This window comes from Larimichthys crocea, chromosome XII (assembly GCF_000972845.2).
Source record: "Larimichthys crocea isolate SSNF chromosome XII, L_crocea_2.0, whole genome shotgun sequence".
Taxonomy (NCBI): Eukaryota; Metazoa; Chordata; class Actinopteri; family Sciaenidae; genus Larimichthys; species Larimichthys crocea.
This window is the reverse complement of record NC_040022.1, coordinates 17,703,098-17,727,935: the sequence shown is the minus strand read 5'-3', so window position 1 is coordinate 17,727,935 and position 24,838 is coordinate 17,703,098. Positions and strand designations below refer to the sequence as shown.

Below are 24,838 nucleotides of genomic sequence, written 5' to 3'. Positions count from 1 at the left end.
ATACGCACTTTTAACCAATAGGGAGCTAGATCCGGTAATCCTTCTAGTAGTTTCCTGCGTGTGACCGACCTCACGTCCTCAACGAGAAGTAGTGCTGCCGAGAAGCTGGGACTTCTGTCCTCTGCCGGGGTTTCTGGTGAATCTCACAGCTGTAATCATGGTTTTCGAGAGGAAAATGCTCACATACGGCGACCCGGAAGACGAGGTACTGAAAAATATCGACATTTGTTGTTTTAGACGCGTTTTGTGCGGCCCATTGAAAGTGTGATTTGACCAACACACTCTGCTGACCAGTGTCAGCTCTCTGCGAAGACGTTCATTGAAACAACAGGTCATTCTGGTTCTTTGGATATTTAGCACTCACTTAATATAACACCCATCTACAACATTGAAAAAGCCCCTCAAATTTAAAATGTGTTCAGTTTTAGACCTAATTAAATGTATCAAATGTGATATTATTGTCATTGACCAGGAGGAAGATGAGCCTGCTGAGGAGGAAGAGGAGGAGGAGGAAGAAGAGGAGGAGGACATGGTGGTAAGTTTGGACATCATACATTTGATGAACACAATGTTTTTATTAGAAATAAAGTACAAACGTGAGTAGCAGTATGCACACTAGTCACCTTTTTGTATGCAAAGGTCAAGTCCACAAAGCAAAGTGATAACTGTGAAACAGCAGAGTCATTTTTACTATGAACATACAGGTCTAGTGTATCAGATTCAGGGGACTACTTACAGAATACGTCAGAAATGGAATATAACATTTATAACTGTTTTCATTAATGTATAATCACCTTAAAATAAGAATGTATCATGTTTTTGTTACCTTTTTAGAATGAGACTTTTTATATCTCCTAACTACTCTTCTACAGAGCCTGCCACCAGACTTCCGATTGTGCCTTGAGTATTGATAATTATAATCCAGTAATTTACTATACATTATTCTGAAATAGGCGATTTTGCATGATGGGAACTTTTAAATCTTGATACTTAAAATATGTTGATGCCTCTCTGGAGTTTGGATTCAGGACTTTTACATCTAACAAATATTTCTCCTGCTTTTACTAAAGTAAACAAGTGAGGTGAAAAATTAAACTTAAGTATCAATAGTGGACACAATGTATCATGTTGGTGTAGTGTTGCTGGTAATAGCTGTAAAATTTCACGCATATGTATCAACCAAATGTGGTGGTAAATTTGTTTTAAACAAACAAAAAAAATAATTAATATACTACATTTGTTTTTTCTCCTTCGCAGGACCCTCTAGACACAGTACGAGAAAAGTGTGAGCAGACCGCACACTGTGTGCACACCAAGGAGCGTCTGGAGGCCTGTGAAGCCCGGGTTGGGTCCAGATCCAGGACTGATGAGGACTGCACAGAAGAACTGTTTGACTTCCTGCATGCACGGGACCACTGTGTAAGTAAAGAGGGGGTGGAAGGGGAGAGAACATGAAGCAGTCCATACAGGACACGAGAAACCAGACTGCACGTGGCTTCATTTTACTTTTTGGGCTTCAGATGAAGATGCTGACTGTGCTTTCTTTTGTCTTTTCTAGGTAGCACACAAGCTGTTCCACAACGTGAAATGACCTGCCAGCCAGCTGTCACCACTTCCAGCTATTTAACTGCTAAAATTGTAAAATAATCAGGACAGTTATGACGTTGTTCTCCTGTGTATTAATGTAAATGAATTTTCTTGGGTTTTTGGACTAAATACATGCCACCCTCTCTGTATACAGTGCATACTTGTGTAGATAGGGTCAGAAGCAGTTTGTAAAATGAGTCACTGCTTGTGTTGGTAATGTGTGTAGCCAGGTAGCAAAGAAAGGGCTCGGTTTATTCAGTGGTCAGTTCATATGCAAAAAAAATAATAAAATCAAGTATGACGCTCCAGCAACGGAGAATTTACCTCAGGTTCAGTCATGGAATTACTATCCTCTCTGAAAAATAAAGATTTTCTTTGCTTTCCAGTTTGCTGTATTTGATTTTTTTGTGATTGCCTGATGACTTAAATTATGATGTGTCAGCTTTGGATATTACAGATGCAGTTGGGTGTACAATAGTACGAATTGTAGAATTGATACAAGAGCTCTCAAAATCCACATCATTGTTCATAAATCTTAGTGCAAATTAGGTTATAGTAAATGCAGCATCCCTGTTTCAGAACTGTCACTGTACAATGATTACGGGGAGGTGATAATATGAAATCAGAACATGTTGGCCCTGTAAACCTATTTCAGACAATGATGCCTTGTAGTTGACTTTTATACAACTTCCATCCACCCATTATCTGTAACCGCTTCTCATCAGGGTCACGGGGCGTCTGGAGCCTATACCAGCTTCAGCGACAAGTCGTCAGCTTATCACAGGGCACAGAGACTACGACCAAATAACCTATTAAGTGCATGTCTTTGGACTGTGGGAGGAAACTGGAGTACTCAGAACCTACGCAGACACGGCCCCAGCCGAAAGGTTTCAGAAAACCTTCTTGCTGTGAGGCAACAGTGTACCACCGTGCTGCCCCTTGATTTTACTAAATGAATTGGGGAGAAAGTGAAGATGGGCATCTACAGACTTAAATTTTAATTAATTCAGGATTGAAGTTAATTTACTGTGTGCTTAGCAATTGCAGGACGATTGAAACTCAGTGACAACTTGCAGAGATGTGAGTTCACTAAAACTTTATTTAAATACATGATAAATTAAAAATCAGGCAGTAAAAAATAAACTCTTAAAAAAAAGAAAGAAAAGAAATTACAGTACTGATCAGAAGGTGGCAGTGTGACTACTGCCAGATAAAATAGGCAATATCCTAAAGGAAATAAAACAGACTGTAACGCACATAACTCATGCACACAGTGCATAATGTCTCAGAAGCTGCAGATGAATTCACCGTCTCACCAAGAGTTTTCTTTGTTGCCAACAAAATCATCCATGGAGGCCTGCAGAGATCAATGGAGACAGGAAGTTAATTTCCCCAATGCTGATTATATTGAAATGTTTACTCAATAAAAAAAAATATATATTTTAAAAAAGGATCTTCCACAGCACAGAGATAACAATGTCTGCAGATCATCACATGCACTTACCTGCATGAGAAGCCTCTCTTTCCTCAGTCTCTTGTAGAAGACGAGAACATCTGGATCTGCCCTGACCACACGCGGGTCAAAGTCCATGACCCTCAGACCCTCCAGGCTCCGAGCCCGGGACAAAGCCACGTATGCCTGGCCGCTCTCAAACACACGTGCCAGAGAGATCTCCACACAGTCTAGTGTCATTCCCTAAAACAACAAAACAGTAAAAGTGAATAAAGGCTGACACGACTACAAGACAGAATGATTGATGCGCTGACATGCAAAAGCAATTTTGCAACCCAAAATTAATTGGCATTTTGTGGTTCAAAATAAAGCAGTCTGCACCACTGGATTCTCTAGAGTTTGACAAAAAAGGTGCCCAAAAATGCAAATGTATGCACAGAATTAGTACAAATGGCTGATTAGGCTAATTGCATGTGTGAGTTATCAGTAAAAACACATAGAAAAATCACCCACAAATCACCTACCTGACCTGTTTCAGCAGGGTCATTTTCTTGCAGAGAGAAAGATCAGTGACAGAATTTCCAACAGGCCAGTCATTTCAAGAATCAAAGCCACATGGACGATATCTCCACCCCCACCCTGTTATTCTCAGGTATAATTCTTTTACATCTGCTCAGTTCCTCTGGAGGAATCAATGTGTGGGATTACCTTTTTTTTTCTTTTTTAATATATCTCCCTGCGCTTTAGCTCCTCTGCTGTAGATCAAACATTGATGACACATTGGTTCTGACCAATGAACTCAATTATCTCAAGGGACCCCTTTTTCCTCTCTAACCAATTTCAGAGGTCAGGATATAAAATACGGTGTGGGAGCAGAGAGGGAACTGTTGGTGGGAAAGTTGACTGATTGGTGATGACCTTTGTTAGATAGCACACTGACGGATGACAGGGACAGAGGAGAGAAGCGGGGGCTTGGCAATGGCCAGGATGAATCATAGCGGTTTCAATTACATGGTCAGCGCCTTAAACCCTCGTAAGCTATCAGCACGACCCCAGAACATTTTTCAAACCAAACGACGAGACACTGGTCTCGAACGTTGCCATTTCATCAAATGAACACTGGCTTCTCGTTTTATTCCACTGGGGGGCAAACTGAGCCAAGGTTTCTAAGACAAAGACAGCATAAATTCATGCACAAATGCTTCTAAGACGGGTAGTTAATCAGTTTTTCTTAATAACCAATAGTGATTGAGTTTAAAAACACACATGCAGGAGCCTGTGAATGAGATTAACATACTCTCTGTTCAATAGTGCAGCATAACATCCATCCATCACAATGAAAAGGAGAATTGCGAATAGTAGTGGGGTTAATGTGGTGGTAATGCAGCGTGCATACTGAACAGAGGACTAAAACTAAAAGTGTGTCCAGAATTCAGACTACATACCAACTCTATATATTATATGACACACGTTTTGGCAGTTAGTATACAAAATAGTAATACTATATCACAAATTTCATACTAGCAGGAAATGATAATAGAATCCGACCGATAGATGGCTTTTCCAAATCTCCAATAACGCTTGCCAGTCATTAACATAGGAATCTCTACCATCTTTACCATCCACCCTATATGACAGGAACGTGGCATTAGCATGCAACATTTTCTAGTTAACATTAAAACACAAACTACAGCGGTTAACCTCCTGCTGGAGTAGACAGGGATTCACAAAGGTTATGAAGATTCATTATTGTGCCAATCCATCCAGTGGATGCTCTGTCACTGAAGAGAAAACTTTGGCTTGCCAAGGCCCTCTCAGACATACAGTCAGCCATATTCATCCGTCTAGATGAGACTCTAAATGCAGTACAATTAAATGAAACCAACTATTCATCAGGTGAGTCATTCATTCAAGGAAATCCACACAAAAACGGTGACACTGAGTGACGTTTTCAGACAGATAGTTATGTCATCATTATGAATTTTTGAGCGAGCTGTATGCAGCCCACCGCATGGCTGTGATTGAACTTGTACTCACCTGGCTCTTGTGAATAGATATGGCCCAGGCCAGTTTGAGTGGCAGTTGCTGTCGACTCAAGTGGATCCCACCGCCTGACTTGAACACCCAGCGCTCGGGCTTCAGCACCTCTGTAACGCCGCACAGGAAACGCACACGTGGGAGTCCTGAGGAAATAGAATGAGTCAGGATTGATGGACAAAAGTTGCTGAAAGTCATAATTTAAGGCACTCTCATTAAAGGATTTCCAAATTTTGTTTCTGTCTGACCCGGAGATTGTACAAAAAAAAAAAAAAAGATTAAATCTTCAATCAAATATCCTCCTAAGAGTATGTCTGTACATAACTATAGAGCTTGAGTCAGGAGATGGTTGGCTTACTATAAAGACAAGATAAATCTTTAATTTTAACAAAGCCAGGCTATCCTTTTCCCCAGATGTTTCTAGTCGTCACCATTGGCTCAGCAGAGTATCTTCAGCTTCATATTTATTGTACAGACATAAGCGATCCATTTTCTAACTGAGCAAGAGAGCGAATAAGTATTTCTCATTTTTCAGAGCAAATAGTCTCCATCATGTTTCAAGATAAATAAATAAATACTAACCGTGTTTTCCAGGCTCAAAAGCCACAACAACCCCTCGTGCTCCATTCACCAGACCTCGAGCGACATCCAGGTTCTTTGTCAGCATGACCTTAGAAAGAACAAGAATGTCTTCACTCAGACTGAGTGCTGTATTCTCAACATGTGCGAGGTTATATAAAATATTGCAGTAGGTACTCAGACTGAGACTCTGCACACACACAGACACAGACTTACCTGAGCTCCCACTTTGAGTTGGATCAGCCTGCTGACGGGGCTGTGAGCGTCTATGTTCTTCACCAGGGCTGGGTCACTGTCCACTGCCTCAAAGACACGCACTGACCCTGAGAGACAGGAAGTAATTAATTAAACAGGGTCATAATAATGATGATAATAATGATGGGGACAGGCAGAGTCATGTGAAGAACACACAACAAATTCATGATAGACGTTTTTTCAGCCACAACTGCCCAAAAACAGCCTAAAAGAAACTTTAACCTGCTGCACCAGCAGATGAAACACACTGCTCAGTTTCCAGATGCAGTTACAGCTTACAAATTGAAAACAAAGCAGAACAGGAAACAACCGAACACAAGATGTGTCCAGCTGAGGCTGATGATACTTCTAAGAAAGGAAAAATGGTTTCAGGAAGATCGTCAAACATGACTCGTTGATGACAGTTTTGCCAATTTTCACTCGAAAAAACAAAGCAACACCTGTTTCGAGCTGGAAAAAAACTCAATAATCCAATGGAAGAGTTCACACCTGGAAGCTGCTGGAGTTTGTTCTCGTTTGTGAGCTCCACGTCGTCCTTGTGTGTGCACAGCCTGGTTGCTAGTATGCCATCCCTCTCGATCTGGTGGTAGGCACTTTCCATCAGCTTAGCGGTGACTTCCTCCGTCACCCTGAACGGTGTTAAGACAGAACATGATTGAACTTGCCCTTTAGAATAAGTATTTTTGCAGCATAGCATAACAATTGCTTGTATAATGGACAGTGCTTATTATTTTACCTGCCCACCCTCACTGCCTGTAGGAGGGAGATGAAGGACTGGTCAGTTTGCCTCCGCACTTCTGTGAGCTCCATGTTGAGCTGGATGACTTTACGCCAACTCCTGGCCTGAAGGTTCATAGAGGGAAAGGGTCTTTAGTAACACCCATTGATGCTCTTCAGGAAATCAATGACATAAGTTCTAGGATCCACGGAGGTCTGACCTGGAAGCAGAAGCTGGCCTTTTCCTTTCCCTTAGAGACAGGAGGCAGCTGGAGGAAGTCGCCACACACGATCAGCTGGATGCCTCCGAACGGCTCAGTGGACCTCCTCACCGACCTGCAGGAGTGCAGCGAGAACATGTAAGTCACTGAAGATGAATATAGGGATTATAAATCTATTCTTCTAATAAATATAAAATATCATTATATTTGTGATTCCTAAAAATCAAAGTACACATGAAAAGGTTGAAAGTTTAAACTGTGGCTTATGTGAATGTGTTTTAACTATTCAAAAAGGTCATGCAGTCTTAGTGGTCAGGAGAGGAGGGGTATGACTACAAGTTCCAAGGACCAAGTGTGTAGGATTTAGTGGCTTCTAGCACTATAGTTGCTGAATCCAAGCACCTTGTATCATGCTTTCTTTCCTAGCATGAAGGAAATACTAGAGTGGCTGCAAAACATAAAATACAAAAGGCTGTCTAAAGCCAGTGTTTAGTTTGTCTGTTTATGTAGAAACGTGGCGGTTCTACATGGTGGGCTCAGGAAGAGGACCTGCAACATCTGTAGACATAAAGAGGCTCATTCTACAAGAGATAACAAAAACAATTATTTTTATTTTCCAGGTGATTATACTCAACAAGGAAAATACAGGAAATGAACTTGTCTAACTGGAAACATAACGTGACACAAAACTGGAAATGATCCCTGTTGCTGGAAGTGTAACTGTGCTCAAACACTGTCTGAGGAGCACTCTGTGGGAAATGAGATCTGAGTGCTCAGTACCCTCTAAGGTGTATTGAAACACACCATTAATCAGTTCATGGTGTGTTTCAGTACTACTAACAATAATTGCATCAATCAACATTCAGCTCTCTCACCTGGCCAGCGACTCGAGCTTGTCAAAGAACTGGGCCTCCACCATGGAGACCTCGTCGATGATGAGGTGTCGACAGCTAGTCCAGTGCTGCAGCACTCCGGGCCTCTGAGCCAGCTCAATACACTGTTCCAGTGGAGCAGAGCCGGAGCCAATTCCTAGAAAGAGCGAAGGTACAGACAGATGGTCAGGGTGGATGCAAATTAATAACATCCATGGAAAAACTATTCAGACCCTATACTGTATATTGAGATTTAATTAAACTTGGAAAACATCAGATACCACCTCCTTGATTAATATTCTAAAATATGCCACCACACAGACACTGAAAGAGTCAAAAGGCTGCAGCTCTACTTAGATACAAAGACTTGTACTGAAACATTTAGTTGATACTTTAATATTTGACCAACATTTAATAATTTTTCAAAGAAAAATTGCTGCTTTTCTTTCTGTTGTATCTTTGTAAGTAGAGTATCTGAGTTTTGGGCTTCTTAATACGGTTAGTGATTCTTCCTTGTGCTTTTTTTTTTTCCCTTTACTACAACAAACAGCACAGTCTAATTTTCGGATAGGCTCTTGGTGAAACAGAAAACAGACTAATTATTTGAATAACAGTGAGAGTTGTTGATGCTGGGAAAACAAAACCGCCGAGCATCTCTAAACACAAATTATGAGCCATTTCCAGGAAGACACTTCTGTCAGTCTAATGTAAAAACTATTTGTGTCTTCTCAGAGACGCGACTAACCGGCAAAGTTGTGTAATGTTGTTCCTCCGATGTGACATGCAGCCACTCCTGTGCTGGCTGTGGCAAAGGTGCTCTTTGGGGGAAGAGACCCCATGATTCTCTTCAGCAAGAAGGACTTTCCGGTACCTGAAAAACACATTCAAATGTGACAATTTCACACAAGTTGTTTATCATTAGGAGGGGGGACAAAAAAAACAAAACAAACAAACAAACAAAAAAAAACACAAATGTGGAGATTTACAGATTCTCTTGAAATGTTAATTTGAAAAAAAGACATGGACAGTTATGTAATACGTATCATATCGAGGTCCAGCTCTGTCCTGGACTGTCCCCTAGACTCCATAGAGGAAGGCAGGGAGAGAAAGCTGACATCCATCATGAACAACTCCTCTCACCTCCTGCATGAGACTGTGGAGGCCTTAAACAGCTCCTTCAGCAACAGACTGATACTCCCACCATGTAAGAAGGAGCTCTACCACAGGTCCTTCATTCCAACAGCTGTCAGACTCTTTAACACCAGCATGACTTCAAGTCTTTTTCTATATATTTCTTATTTAGGAGTAATTTCTTATCCATCTTGCGTGTACGAGCTGCAGTGACAAGTGCATTTCCCCAGTGTTGGATCATTAAAGTCTGTCTTATTTTAAATGATTGTCACTTACCTGCACTTCCAGTAAAGAAGACGTTCTTGCCGCTCAGCACAGCACTGAGCACAGCTGCCTGCTCTTTATTCAGCTTCCGTGTTGGCAGAGACAGGATGGGCTTCTTACTTGGGTTGGCCTTCACCTGAAATGATCAGTGATCAGCATTCTGCTATAGATTAACACAGTGATGGGAAAAATAATTATTTTCTGTGTGTTTAACTCACTGGGCTGAAGTTGGTGTCGCTCCTTGACCTTTTGACCTGCTGTCCTGTTCCTGCCACAGTCATCTTATTGGTGCGGTCACTCAGTCCTTTGGGAGCCACTTTACTCCTCATCTCGTTCACCTTCTGGATATCTTTCTGCTGCAGGGGGCTGATGGCCTCGAAGCTGCGGGGCAGACCGGCCTTGAGCTTCTCTCGGTCGCTCAGAGGCTTGCTGCTCTGCCAGGCCAGGTGTTTGATGCTCAGTGTTTTGAGGAAGAGGTTCAGCCGGTCGGGGGGACAGTTGGAGATGAGCACCTGGATGTTTTCAGGGAGCAGTTTGACGGTGCACTTCCCCTCTCTGGCGAACTTGGTAAAGAGTTTGAACTCTTTCATTCGGTAACTTTGCGGGACTTTTCCGTCGTGGACTCGGAGGATGATTTCCTGGAACTCGTTCCTGCCCAGGATAACGGAGGCTTTACGGATGACCTGCCTCCGGGTGGCCTGACCGGAGGCGTTCAGCTGCTCCACCGCCACACAGCACTGCAGCTGAGCAGCGTCCTCCCCGGCAAACATCACAGCAACTTTCTGCCAAATACTTTTAATAATGAGACAGATAGTTTCATATAAAATGTGTCTACAGCTACACGGAACAGTCAACAAAGCTGTGTTTTAACCACAGCTGTGCTCAAACATCGTGATATCGCTATAGTTATAACTTTTAAACTTAACAAACAAAACTTTAAATGTAGTTTAAGTTCAGCTCTTACCTTTGTTTTTCTCTGTATACGTCGGTGTGTCCTGATCTTTGTCTCTCAGCTGCGTGAACGCGAACACCGATTTTCAAATTATCAGTGCGGGAAACCAACCAATAGCTGAGCGCCGCTTCTGGCCAATCAGAAAGTGGGGATTTAACACAGCAACCAATGAAAGACGAGAGAGGAGGTGTCTGTGACTACACCGACCAATCGCTGCGATTATGACAGGTGACGTCATAAATGTGTGAAAGACACATGTCTACCCGGAAACTTCAAAATAACGGCGTTATTATTAAAAAGTATTTTATAATACTTTACACTTATATATTCGCTTATTTTCACCCAGACTCGGCACTGTAATTTTATGATCTACTTCTGCACATGTTGAAAGGAGATTAAAGAAAAGAAGAGTGATATACAAGGACACAACTGGAATATTTTTCTTTTTAATTCAACATTGTGTAACTTTTCTACCATAAAATAACACACATTGATGTGTAATCAGGTAAATGGAGTTCTTGCACTATGTAACTTTGTGCTCCTAGTATGATCACCCATAAGACATTTGTAACGCTGTATGGCATTAAATCACACACCACCAACTATTTGACTGATTTTGATGAAACTGGATCATATTTAATTTTCCCCTCTGGTGTCCTCTTTGGAAACTCTCTGTGATTTACAGAGTTACCTGTGTTTGTTAGCTGTGCTGCCTGTGAGCTCAGAGCACCGGAGGGAGTGTTTGTGTGTTTGTACTACAAATATTTTGGTCCACCAGGAAGAAGAGGTTTTCAACACTGGGGAGTGAGCAAATACAGACCAGGAGCAGAACCAGTGTCGTGCTAGAACCGGAGCTGGTAACGACAGAGGGGGAAAGAGCAAATCTGGGACTGACTTTTTTTGTTAGCAAGAGCTTTGTGAAATAGAAGGCTGAAAGACGGACGCCGAGCTGGGCTTCTTCTTGTTGAACTAGTAACATACTAGTAATATTATTTGGCTGCTATGTCTTGTATTGTTGCACTTGCTTGATGTGTACTGTGTCCATATTCACAAGCATGGGATTACACCCTGCAACTGCAGGTGTTAAATTGTAAAAATACCTATTTATTATATTATATTATAATATCCACAGCTCTGACTTCTCCATTCAGTTGCGATCATGAATATTAATGAATTGAGGAAAACAAAGAGTGAAATGTTAACCGGTGGGCTCTTTATATTGAACTGCTTAATTTCAGAACCCTGTGATGACTCATCATCACTTTATTATACACACATATACTTCCCACATAGCAACAAACCATCTTTGTCATTTTCATATTGTGGTACTACTTCTGTAGACGGTGTGAAGCCTCCCAGAACCTGATGAGTTGAGAGAACATTGGTCCAGAGTCGAGCAGCTGTCATTAGACAAGGTCGACTAAACCTAATACATTTTTAATATGACTAACACCCTGATCTTTCATCTGAGTAGCAGTGAACTGTGACAGGCCGGGTGAACGTGTTTGATGAGTGTGAGTCTCATATAAAATCAGCCAGGAAATAGTTCATGTCGCTGAAACCAAAAGGTGATGAGGAAAAACAAGTAATGAGGAAGGATGATTCATACAGCAAAACATGATCACGACCTACCCCATCCTTTAATAGGTTTTAAAATACCGTCACCGCCTTCATATTTCTAAGAATTTCAGTGGGTGACATGTAGGCAATAACAAGTAACAAATAACAAGTTCAGCAGCCATTAATATTCCACAGTTTTGGCATCTTGAATCATTTGCTCATTAGACTGAGCCGATTACGCACTTTTAGTAGCTGCTGCAGAAAAATGCTCTCATGTATACCGCTGCAGTCCCTCAAAACTGTGATGCTTTGCATATTTTCCTACTTTGCACTATAAATCAATATATAAATATAACATAAATATTCAAATACACCATGAAAATATGTCCAACTTTAAAGGTTCACTGTGTGAGATTTAGGGTGCTCTATTTACAGAATATAAAAGACATGGAATATAATATGCAAAACTTTAATGAATGTATAATAATATGTAAAGTAATAATAATCTGAAATTAAGAATCATTATGTTTTGCTACCTTAGAATGAACATTTAATATCCACAAATGGATTATCCTAGCATGACTCCTTCATGTTAGGTAGGAAAGGGTGAGAACACAGGATTGCAATCAGTAACTACACCAAATCCTATACACTGCTCCTTGTACTTACACACTCTAAGCAGAGATGGAGCAATATGAGCCAATTACTAACCCTGTCTGTCTACAACCCCCTTCACATGTCATTTGATTCAGAGGTAATACAAGACATATAGAGTAATCTAGCTTTAAAGGACCAGTGTGGAGGATTTAGTTGCATGCATTGGTGTACCCTCTCCTTGCCCCCTCCCCTTCAGAGCATGAAGGAGAAACTGGCTGTGAAATGCATGAAAAATACAAACTGCCCGATCAACAGCCAGTGTTTGGTTTGTCCGTTCAGGACTAAAAACTTGACAAAAGGACATGTAGATGTAAAAGGCTCATTCTAAAGTAACAAAAACATAACGACTCTTATATTCAGGTGATTATACAATAACGAAAACATAGTTATGCATATTGTAATCAAATTGTTCCCCATATTTTGTAAAAAGAACCTGTTGAATCTTATATACTGTAACTTTAAATACATTTTCTGGGATCATTAAATGTCTTTAAATGTCGTGAATTAAAATAATCCTCTTACATGTTACGCCACTCAATATTTTATTGTTTTACCCTTTTTATGCATACAGTTCTTTATGGAATAACAGTGGCTGAAACAGCCTTACATAGATGCAGACCATGCACTTCCATTTTAACATAAAAATGACATGTGTTGGCTCCAGCTTAAATAAAGAGCTTTTGATTGTGATTATATCCACTAAAATGTTATTATCATCTTTCTGCAGGCAAAATGTTCAATGTTCAAATGTTCATCAGTGTTCCTCTAAGGCAGACCTTTAAAATTGATTATAAAATTTCCGGTGGATTTGAAATAGGCTCTGCAGAATGAGGGGAGGACATTTTTGAAGTATTAAAAAGTTTCCACATTGGAGATTATTCATGAGGAAAGAACACTCACTGTTATGAAAAGCAACACATTTTTGCGTCAGGCACAACCTCGCTATAAGTTCACTTGGTTAGTTATAATCTGAGGTGGTTTGTTCCCCTGCGGGCTGTGCATTCTAACATGAGGGCTTTAAGTTGACTCTGCTTGTATGATCTGAACAGAAGGTACATTTATAGTAAACAGTAGCCTCTGATGTTACTGCAGATACTCTGGCCTGTGTGGTAAGTACGAGCACAGCACATGACACGGCTTTGTCGAAAACCACAACAACTTTTAATACTCTGTATTCCAGATAAACAAAAAATGAACAGCAGCAACATTGATTTCCCAGCATGATGTGAAAATGGAAAGATACATGTAATGTGCTGCACAGGAGAGGATATTTAAAAGGTTTATGTAATAAGTGCACAGTGTTTTGTTAAATAAATTTTGAGCTAATGCAGCCAAGGTACCTCAGCAGTAATATGCATTAGAATACATTTGCATTCATTTGAGTGTGTGTGGCCATTGTATTTTTATATATTGTGATGACACAGGTGGACACTGTTTGCAATTTTCACCTGAACATTAATCATTAAGTGAACCTACAATAACACAGTGATCATGAATGTGATGATATGACTTCAGAAAGCAAAGTAAGTTTTTTCTACCATGTGTTGTTGTTCTTGACATAATTGTCAGGCTACACAAGAGCTGATTCCTACATTGTGTATTAAATTACTCTGCTGACACATCTGGCTTCAGCTAATGAAGGTTTAATCTTGTTCCCGAATACAAAAAAACAGAGCAAAGGTGCTGAAATATGAGAGCAAAATTTGCATAATAATAACATTGTCTTTAGCCTTTCCTATTCCTTTCCTCCTCTTTTACCAGGCATGGTTCACTATAGAGCTACAGACAGGAACACAGTCATTACTTAAAGGTTGTCAAAGTAAAGGGCACATCCACCCAACCTTTCACCTAATGGCCACCCGCATACATGATGCTGACTAACTAATGTCTCCAGAGCACTTTATAGGGTTCAGAACATCCTCCCAGTCCAGCAGCTAATGATGTGTCACTCTTTAATATGTATTCTAAGGTCACTGAATGTAATTCATGTGTGGTTGATTCATAAAGAAAGTGTACACTTCTCTTATCTTATCTTCACTTATCACAGAAGAGAAGCATGAATATGTTAAATCAAATGAGTCAGTCTTTCCTCTTATAACTCATTCCATGTAAGGCAACATGGTTAAATACGAACGAGTAGGAAACACTTTCCCTCATTCACATTCTGTTTAAGTGGTTTCTTAAATTCAGTTTAGTCTGTATACCGCTTAACAAGCTTTAAACAAACCTCTATCTTGTCTTTTGCTTGTTTTGAGTAAGAAGTAGTGAGTGGATTGAAGTGGTTCAGTGTGATAAAATGGTATCACACACAGACACACTTTCAATCTCCAGGCAAAGAAATATTGTACTGTTCTACATTAACAGCTACAGTTACCAATTACTTTGATTTTACACTCAAAACAAATGATAAAGTTATATGATATGATATATGATTAGAGGCTCTGCATACCCACACAGTCATTGTGGCTGATTTGACCTGCTCAGGCTGGTGTTGAGCAAAGTCATGCATGACTTCTTGCAAAAAAGATAATAGCTTTCAATGGACTTCCAACTTAAGAAAATAATATAAATACAATTAAATAATTATATTTGTATTATATTATAATATGATTACATCACAACTTTTTATATTTTCTTAGTTTGTTGGTTGCTTGCTCTGTTCTAGTTATTTTAGTGTGTGCAAAGGTAAATAAAATAAATAAATAAATAAATAAATAAATAAATAAAAGTATTATTTAAGAATAATATGTGAGGGGGTGTGTAGTGTTATAAAATAGTTCAAACCAGCTTCATTCAACAAGCTAAACTTAAGTACTAATTAACATTTTGGTGCATCAGTAATACATTACAGTTCTGGATGAGGAATACATTTGACACTTTAAGTACATTTTGCTGTTAATACTAGTCATTTAAAAGCTGCAGTTAGGAGGAGAAGGCTTTTATTTCAGTTATTGGATTGGATTGGATTTCTGCTTGATTGCATGCAGAGAGGGCTTATCATTGCACAGTGTAATGGAAGAGTGATCATGAACTAAGTTTTAGAACCTGAGCCTGTGATATATATATCCATAAGGTACTGCCCATACAATGCTCATCATAATAATTTGTGTAAATGGAAGTTGAGGATTGTCTTTTCATTTGCATTTCGCAGCTTATTATTGTCATTCAAATAAACTCAAACTTACAAACTACACACGCACACTTACGTACTACACTACATAAACTCAGTGTAAAATGAATTCTTTTTAAATTAAATGTAAGATACATTGCATTTTCAAATTAGAAAGACAATCTCTTACATAACACTGGAAATGAAAAGTCAAAGTGGGTTTTGCATATTTCATATGGCTGGTCCTGTCTACATTTCTTATGCATGTAAGAAATGTAATTTGTGCACATTGAGCAGCATCATTTCCTGTATGTATGTACACACTGCTTTAATATAGCACACTGAAGAAGACAGAATCTCCCTTTGCGGAATAATGGCTCATTATTTCAGAACGGGAACAATATGACTTGCAGTAATAACTGGGCTCAATAATAACCCAATCCTTTTACTTGTGTCTTGGACTGTGTCTTGAAGCTAGATCCTTTTAGGGAAAGGAGATACCTTGAAAGGGATGGAAGGTATATAGTTTAAGATGTAAAGGATGAGAGGCCACACACAGATAGAAATGCCACTTTCTATACGTACAGAAAGTAGTAGACTCTATGTGATCATCAGCATCAGTAGAAGATCTGAATATCAATTTGAAGAACTAAACACATTCTTAATTTTATATACTCATTGAATTTCTGAAGAAAGGGCTGTAATGGTGACCACATCACATACCACATACAAACCGCTAACAAGCCTACATGACTTGAACATGTGAAACATTGGAAGACACTATGATATCAAACAGCACAGTTACGGACATACAGTATTCCAATTCATTTCTGTTTCTCGAAGGAACAGATGGGTGTTGTTGAGAACTTGAATCCCCTGCACCCATCAAACACCACCATACAGGTATTAATGTTTTCTGTTGCTGCCAAGTACTGTGGGAGGATTACCAGTGATGTGAACAGTGAAGCTTTGACACAACACTACTGAAGAAAGTTGGACAAGAAGAATAAAAAACTTGCCATTGCAGACAGCATACAATGTGCTACAGACAGCTCATCACCTGAAGAATAGTTTGATGTTTGGCAGTTATTCTTTTTCACTCTCATGCCAAGGGTTTGATGAGAAATTAAGTTTAGCACAAAGACTGGAAACAGTGAAACAGCCTTGATCTGTCCAACTGTAACAAAATCTACTAACACTTCCAGAGTTTTGACGTCACTGTGACCAGCCAATAAAAAATCTGGCACATAATCCGCAGTGAAACCACAAGAAGATGTTTTTTTATTTTTTACAGATTTACATATTAGGTCAAATGTGTTAGGTGCTGGTAGATATGCTTTCCGTTTCCAATCTTTATGCTAATAATTATATATTTTCCTGTGGGGAGCTTTTCTGTCAGCTGTCTGTCATTAAGAATATTATGATACATTCAATATACAAAAACACAGCAGATGTTCTAGGATCCATCTTTAGAGGAACAATAGTATTATACTGTAACATTTACTAGATATGTTTTAGTGTTATAATATTAGACACCACTGGAAATATTTGAGATGCCTTGTTCAGTTCCTCTCTACCTTACATGGTCAAGAAAAGAGAAAATTAAGGCAGTCCTCTTTAGACCTGAAGAAATATCTCAGTTCTGTCATATTAGGTCACACACAGATTTTGTATTCACCTCCAGCACTGCTCATTCTATTAAGTCTCTATTTCTGAGCAAACCCACATCCATCCCTTTGGCATATGACCAGAGAGAAGATGAATTATGGCGTTTGTGGTTCAGTCAATGTCGTTCAGAGAACTGATCTTCAACGTATGCAGCGGACCACCACTGCAGTTTATCAAGGACCTGTTGTACCATTGACCACTCTGTCATTCACTGAGGAAAGTTCACATTTCAAATCCCCATTGTAAAAATGTCCTTAGTTCATGAAATGGAAATTCTGAGACACATTTTCATCTTGCAAATATAATATACAATTATTAGGATTGTGCTTGACTCAGTTTGTTTGTTTCTTAATTCTTTTTGTCAATCATATATTTCATTTTATTTAATACTGTGCACTTTTCTCACCATTAAGTATATTTAAAAACCGTTACAAGCAGTCCATCGTGCCATCGCCATGGAAACACTCCAGCAATAATGACCTGCTCTTAACATTTGGCAATTTAAGCTTTCAGGGTTGAACACGAAAACAACAGACAAAATGTATGATGTAAAAGAAAGATACAGATGACTGAGAAATCAATTAACAGAAGGGAATACGTGCTTTAAAACATATTGAACATTGAATTTTCTACATATTTTAAAACAAATTGCAGCTTCATTTCTCATTCTTCACCATGGTCAGAAAATCAGTTTAACTGTTAAAGCGTTGGTAGTATATTATGTTCTTCTCTGCTAATGAAGAACTGATGACAGACGGCATGGATGTCACATGTTCAGCAGACAGTGAAGTCAGAGGTGCTGCCGCAGAGACGAGGCTGCTGAGATGTCACGTTTTTGGTGACATCTCAGCACATCTCAGCAACACTGAGCAGAGGAAGTTTGGGAGAAAGATTGGGAGCCAATTACAAGTTTAGGAAAATATAAAGATTCAGCTGCATCTCTGTTGTTTGTGTCCCAGATGTTTTATACAGTTAAAATATTTCAATTAGCCGGCTCAAATGGCTCCTGATAATGATACATTGTGGCAGATAAGAGACTTTTTTTTTTTATCAGTTGAGTAGTTTTCCTGTGGCACTATCTCTCTGTTGCTGTTCTGACTCAAACAGATTTTAATTGCCTTTGAAAGTGATTCAGCTCGCATCAGTTCCTTCCAATTAGGAAGTCTGTTTAATACCTTCATGATGCCGTCAAGTATCTGCTTGTGTTGTTGTGATGTCTCCCTCTGAGAATGGCTGCTGCAGCAGGGATCGTTAGTAAGGCTGAAACAGAGTAGACTAAATTATAGAGGACAGTGTACCTCCGTTCTTCTCCAATGAACGGTATTTTACCTTCTCAACCAGGAGCAGGAACACAGATACAAAATAAAACAAACAAGGCCTGAGGAGAACACAGAGAACAGAGACCAGGACTGGTGGAAATACACAGACGACATGACAAGGAACACCAAAGAACACACAAGTGAGGGCTATTTCCTGGCTAGCCGCGGCAACACACAATTACACATATAACATGGTAATTAGTCGACTTCAGAGGTTCTTGTAGGTGCTAAGATAAGCTGGCTCCAGCTTCATAATAAACAGACAGACATCAGGGTATCTTCTCATTTAACTTAAAGACATAAATTCTCCACCAGCAAAGTGTGCATAGTGGCAGAGGTGCTGATGATTAAAGGATGGAGCAGAGACTTTGTAACAAAACTAAACAAATACTGTGTGGTGTTGCATAAATATACATAAATATGTGTAAATTGTAGTTGTTTTTTGTTTTTGTTTTACAACTCTTAAACTCTTAGTGTAATTTTTTTAAATTTTAATATATTTCATATTAATTGATAATAGTGAAAGTTGTTGCATAATGATCTTCCAGCAGAGATTTTGTAGGAGGATGACCTATGATTTAAAACACTGAAAACAGCCTGTAGTGTTTTATTAGATGTTTCATTAGATGTGAAACAGCCTGTAGTGTTTTATTAGATGTTTCATTAGATGTGAGTGTTAAACCCAGGGGGTGAAAACACATACGAGTAGGTCCAGGAAGATATTTCTTTCTCCCTCCCACACACACACATACACACACACACACACACACACACACACACACACACACACACACACACACACACACACACACACACACACACACACACACACCTTAATACAGCCACTGAACTTTTGTTCCATAGTTCATGTCTTGTAGCCTCTAACTCTGTTTTCTGTTACCTTCTGTACCTTTAAACGCTGATACCCACACACTCCAAACACACAGTGTAACATAACCTTCTTTCTTTGTGTGTGTGTGTGTAAGAGGTATCACAGTAATTACCGCCACAGTGTCAATATGCCCTTATAAATAATCCTAATGTGTTTTCATTTCACACAGTGAAAGATGATGTGACTGTTTCCATTTGCTATATTACAGCGATATGAAATCAAATACTCGACCCTTGTGTCAGGTTCTAAGCGCAGTTTTTATTAAAACTCCTGGTTTCATTGAACGTCTCAGAATTGTGTGGATAATGTGATTTTCTTCCACTCTCTGGCTCGGTATTCAGTCAATTTGGATTGAGTGAAACTGATACTTTAAGACACCATAAGTAGGTAGTAGTGAATATTGTTTGGGGATCCCACTGGAGGAAAGACAAGATCAGGCGACAGCTAATAATACCAGTGATTGTCACATTATAGTAATAATACGTGAGTGAGTGGAGGGCAAAAAGATGCAGTCTTTAGTTTCATGGATGAACTCATTATCACACTTCTTTTTTAAACCTTATTTAACCAGGAAAAAATCTCTTTTTCAAGGGAGTTCTGGCCTAGACTGACAGCAGCACAAACTAAGAGCAAGTAAATTAAAACAGATAAAGAACAAGTGCAGTACAAGCCATGAATCCAGCAATATCAGTTTAGGCAACGACACCGTGATGATTCTGTCTCCAGGTCTTTCAAAATTGACTTAAAAACATTTAAATAAATCAGCTGATTGAGTTATATTTTTGTCTGTAATATATTCCAGTCTGACGGTGCAAAATACCCATTTCCCAGTTTCTGGAAGAACATTTTGTACAAACAACATGTCCCTTGATTGCAATGAGTACTGTCCATCACACTTCTGAGAAATCCAAGTACACAGATAAACGAGTGTGTGCACCTGCGAGTTCCTAAATTAGGCCATCCAACCTGAGCGTAAAGGTCACAGTGGTGAGGCAAGGCTTTACAGTTCATGATGACCATTTTGTGCATCATGCTGACCACCAGTGTTAGGACAGGGACCTTCCGGAGCAGAACAGAAGAACCCTGACTGAATTAGTCGGCCAATGGCTTTTTCTCTGCTTACTGTGAAGCAGACTGTGGGATTGTGAAAGTGTAATCTCTCAGACAATACTCTGAATTACTGAAAAAGCCATTACTACTGTAAAGCTGGTTACTCTTAGCGTTAAATATACTGTAAGCTTTATATGTATATATTTTTTAAATATACATTTATCACTAGACAGTCTTACATTACCACTAATTATCTAAAAAGTTACCTACACCACAGACAAGGTAAATAACATTCTTATTTCAAATGTTATGAAAAAAAATAAATCACATCCTCTCTTCATGGGCAAACCTCGAGAGATTGGAGCTATGCTGAGGTGTCTGTTGCTGTTGTGGCATTTTATTTTCATTGAATATTAAAGAATAAATTGTATAAAGTCAAGATACATAACAGTAGACGTGCAGCAGCAGAGTGGATTTTCCTCCACTTGGTGTTGGTCAGTAAACTCACCAGTCTGAAATGCAAACTTATTGAAACTTATTGCTATTGAGGCAGCTGTGAACTAGTGTGATACACATTTACATTAACAAATAAAGTGTAGCAGATGTTAAACATATCTCATTTGATAAAACCACTGGTATTGTGTTTTACGTCTGTGTGCACTCACACTCACACATTTTCATAACCCTAAACGAGTATTTCCACGGCTCACAACTTGCACTCCCAAACCAGAAATTAGGACACTGATTAGATTGGCAACAACATCATTAACCATCACATCTTTTATACACACAGCTCTGTGTTGCCAGTATTTTAAATCTATGTGGTTGTATTAGTGGCTTCCATGATAAAAATGTTTAATATCCTGCAGCCACCTGAAACATGATGTGAAAACTCAGTATGGAGGACCATTAGCACTGATGGCTGCACTCTGTCTGAGCCGGCTGAGGCAGTTATCAGTTATATAAATGAGGACGATAATGATGAAATAGCTCTTAGCACAAATGCTAGAGTACAAGCACTCAGACAAAAAAACCCATTTGAACATTTATACAAGAGTACAGATCTCTTTTTATGAAGTCAATTTCTCTGAAGAATGTATTTCCAAAATCCAAAATAAATAAAGAGGCTCAACTGGCCTAATATGGTTATCTATACATATTTCCATATTCCACATTTGCTCCAGGTGAATATGTCACAAACTGAATGATGGAGATATGTAGGATGGACACACACGCACACAAGCACATGGTTGACCCACACTGACGTGTAGTGGGATGTTAGTCAAAAGTTCAAAGTGTGTTTTGGTGCACACATGTGTTTGTGTATGTGGGAGGAACAGATGTGTACTGCGCCTGAGGTTTATCACACCCATCGTCTCATACATCTAATGTACAATAGAGCCCATTGTAGGCCTTCATACATGGATGACTGTCTTTCCATTGTGTGGGGAAAAAAGCAATTATATAAAACGCTGATAAACACAATTTCAAAATACATTTCACGAAACAAAGATATAATATCAATATTAATAGAAAGAGACATAAAGGAAAAAAAACTGGAGGGCAGAAACATAAAAAGAGAGATCCAGAGAGCAGAAAAAGAAATAGGATTTGGTAGAGAGAGTAAATGAGCTCCCCGGTGTAATGAGTTTGGCATGCTGCAGCCGAGGCAGCAGCAGTGTGATCGGATCTGTGCGGAGAGGAGGCAGAAAAATCAGATAAAGCTGGATGATGTCAGTGCATTCTGCCACTGCAAGCTCTTAGCAGTGTGACGCCGTGAAAGACAGTACAGCATCACCATTCGAGGAGGCGTGCAGACGTTAACCGACGTGACGTCATCACCACATCTCATTCTTTCACTTTACCCAGAAAGGAAATTTGCCCCGAGGAGTTGAAGTGTGAATAAAAGATGGTGTAAAAAACAAAGAGGCTCTACCTCATTTGATTTATTTTTGAACGGGGGGCAAATATTTTTACCTGAGCAGAAACAAATGAGCTTCCTTATGAGCCATAAATCCTCTGATGGTTCACATACGTCAACACATTTTTGCAGTCCAGGTCAAAGTCTCCTGCAGGGGTTTTCAAGCTTTTTCACCTTCACACCTTCATGGCCTTCAACAGGTAATCCTTGTATGACACACAGTGTGCGCATCCTGTGAGTGGGTTTGATTTATTCAGAGGAAGAAAAGGAGGCGATTTAAATTCCTTTATCTAAATATATATTAAAACATGTGAAATGGAAAAGGAAAGGAATTGTTGTGAGCTCTGCAGCACTTTAATTGTAAACCCATGCTGATCAATACCTAACTTGCATATCGATTCACCTTGAGACAGAAAATCGATTATAGTGTTTTGTACATAATAAGCAGTGTGAATCTTCCAAAGCTCTTGAGCGTTATTGCTTAGTTAGAACTGGGATGGCCAATCAAATCATTAACACCATAAAACCAAACACTGTTTCCACATATATCAGCCTCCTCCCTTCACAGCCAGCCTAATGAACGCGTATGCATCATTCCAGACTACACATGCCCTCTAAGGATGCTTGATTATGGGCTCTGGAAAGAGATTAAAGTCCTGCAATTTGGATGGGGAATCCCCAAGGATCATGATGTGCTGGGTGAAAAGAACAATGACACACAGAGACACGCTAAAAAATTCTTATTAAACACACATGTCTCCTCAGAGTGTGGGCGGACATGAGTCCCTCAGGTTGTGTGTGGGGAGAGAAAGTGTATTTTTATGTGCGGACACATCAGAGCCAGTGACGTCTGAAAGCTTTGGGTTAATACAGCATAGAGAGAAAACTCAAATGCACACACACACCCAGGAGGAGGAGGAGGAGACGACGGAGGAGAAGAATCCACTTACACAGACAGAGATGGAGAGCCTCAGCCTATACTACAGACTACCATTAGACAGACCTTTCTCCATTGTGTATGATGAATTCTTTCATTTCCACTGATAAGATCATCCTGCTACTGTGCGTGTGTGTGTGCGTGCGTGTGCGTGCGTGTGTGTGTGTGTTATAAGCTGTTGGTAGTAGGTCTATACCATAAAGACACTATATCTCCAGGGAACCCCCCTTACCATTTCTCTCCACATTTGCCCTGGAAGAGTGCTGGAGGAGCACTGAGAGGAGAGAACATATGTGTGTGTTCATATGTGGGTCTGTCAGTGTGTGTGTGGCTGTATTCCTGATAAAATCCGTAAACCTGAGTAAAAACAGGATTTCCCCTCGAGGACCAATAAAGTGCCTATTGTGTGTCAGCCCTGTGATGAACTGGCGACCTACACATGGTGTACCTCATATAGTTATCGATAGACATCGATAGATAGTTTTTCTAAATCTCAAACAACTTTATTTTAGTTTGATTAAAGCTGAACTCAACTCATACACACTTTAACTGAAGTCAGCTGATAACTGTGCAATGTTAAGGTTACTTGTACTGTATTTGAGTATTTTAATTTGATACAACTATATACTTTCACTTTCATACTGTGACACAGTGGATACTGTGCCTGCCTTTTACTTAACTAAAAATATTTGACTGCTTTACAAACAGAGATTTACATGATGAGTTTATAAAATATGAACTGTTTCAGATGAGCACAGTTTATATAAAAAAGTGAAGTATATAAAAGAGTGAGAGTTAAAAATCAGCTCCACCAGACTTTCATTTAACGGAGTTTCTTTTCACCACTGTTTAAGCACCAAAACAAACTGTAACCCCCCCAACAGAGCAGCAACTTTCCAATGTGTGGTTCAGTTCAGTGACTCACATCTTCTGAATATGAGGGTGGACAAAACGATGCTAACAAAACACCTAGAGCAAGCTTTGTATTGTGTTGAGGTTTACTCATTCAGTGCCCTGTAAGCGCAGCTGGTGAGATTGGTCAGTTAAAATAAAAATAAAAAAGGAGATGCACCACAGGGGGACTCCATTGCGCAGTGCAATTTCGGCTGAGAGCTACTGAATTATTAATTATGATTACTCATGAAATGATAATAAAAAATAAACCGTAGGAATATTTATAATGCGGAAGAGAAAGACCTGGAGCTGGATATGATAAGCTGTTTGTTTTCTATACAGTATGTGTGGTTCTCTGGGTGTTTTGTTTCAGTTCAAGCTTCTCTTCCTCAACACAAACGTCTTATTTTAGATTTCCCCTTTATGAACTGAGAAATCATTCACACTCAGGAAAATTACGCATTTCACGAATCCAGGTGGAGAAATAAACACCTGCTGAGCTGAGCTTCCTCAAACATTTCATGTTAGACTGCATTAGAAGTTGTAGTCTATGTGGGCTGCCAGCTGTGTTTTGTTCAGTGGATGTTTAATAGAGATGAAAAGTTCAGAGGCCTCAGGAGACTCTTTAAAAGAGCTTTTGAAACTCCCTGTGCTCTTTGTTTTGTTGTTGAGCTTGATTCATCTGAAACAGCCTGACACAAACAAGCAAAGCATCCTGCATACTGTTTCCTTCACTGTATTCCAGGTGTGCTGAGCTGTGCTG

The 24,838-nt window shown here is 39.5% G+C and overlaps 2 protein-coding genes across 3 annotated transcripts; one reads left to right on the top strand and one right to left on the bottom strand.

Moving 5' to 3' along the window:
- The first annotated feature begins 41 nt into the window (after positions 1-41).
- LOC104920948 (cytochrome b-c1 complex subunit 6, mitochondrial) lies at positions 42-1,972 on the top strand. Its single transcript, XM_010733354.3, has 4 exons — positions 42-205; positions 473-535; positions 1,258-1,419; positions 1,559-1,972. The coding sequence occupies exons 1-4, from the start codon at positions 158-160 to the stop codon at positions 1,589-1,591; spliced, it is 306 nt and encodes a 101-aa protein (XP_010731656.2). The 5' UTR covers positions 42-157; the 3' UTR covers positions 1,592-1,972.
- Positions 1,973-2,753: 781 nt separating this feature from the next.
- Positions 2,754-10,215, bottom strand: pif1 (PIF1 5'-to-3' DNA helicase homolog (S. cerevisiae)). 2 transcript variants are annotated; one of them, XM_019259044.2, is made up of 13 exons: positions 10,081-10,215; positions 9,335-9,898; positions 9,129-9,252; positions 8,467-8,592; positions 7,725-7,878; positions 6,850-6,964; positions 6,648-6,754; positions 6,401-6,540; positions 5,873-5,979; positions 5,660-5,747; positions 5,078-5,223; positions 3,092-3,283; positions 2,754-2,944 (listed from the first exon to the last, which is right to left on the bottom strand). In XM_019259044.2, exons 2-13 carry the CDS (start codon positions 9,884-9,886, stop codon positions 2,900-2,902), a joined length of 1,896 nt encoding a protein of 631 aa, XP_019114589.2. In that variant the 5' UTR covers positions 9,887-9,898; positions 10,081-10,215; the 3' UTR covers positions 2,754-2,899. The 2 variants fall into 2 exon arrangements, with proteins under 2 accessions (XP_019114589.2, XP_027140533.1); XM_027284732.1 differs by having other exon boundaries at positions 9,335-9,908; positions 10,081-10,193.
- Between the last annotated feature and the right edge of the window lie 14,623 nt (positions 10,216-24,838).

Coding starts and splice junctions, on each gene's coding strand:
- LOC104920948 (XM_010733354.3), top strand. CDS start 158: ATGGTTTTCGAGAGGAAAATGCTCACATACGGCGACCCGGAAGACGAG. Junction 206..472: donor ACGGCGACCCGGAAGACGAG/GTACTGAAAAAT, acceptor GTCATTGACCAG/GAGGAAGATGAGCCTGCTGA. Junction 1,420..1,558: donor TGCATGCACGGGACCACTGT/GTAAGTAAAGAG, acceptor TGTCTTTTCTAG/GTAGCACACAAGCTGTTCCA.
- pif1 (XM_019259044.2), bottom strand. CDS start 9,886: ATGTTTGCCGGGGAGGACGCTGCTCAGCTGCAGTGCTGTGTGGCGGTG. Junction 7,879..8,466: donor AACATTACACAACTTTGCCG/GTTAGTCGCGTC, acceptor CGCTCTTTCTAG/GAATTGGCTCCGGCTCTGCT. Junction 6,755..6,849: donor AGGCCAGCTTCTGCTTCCAG/GTCAGACCTCCG, acceptor ATGAACCTTCAG/GCCAGGAGTTGGCGTAAAGT.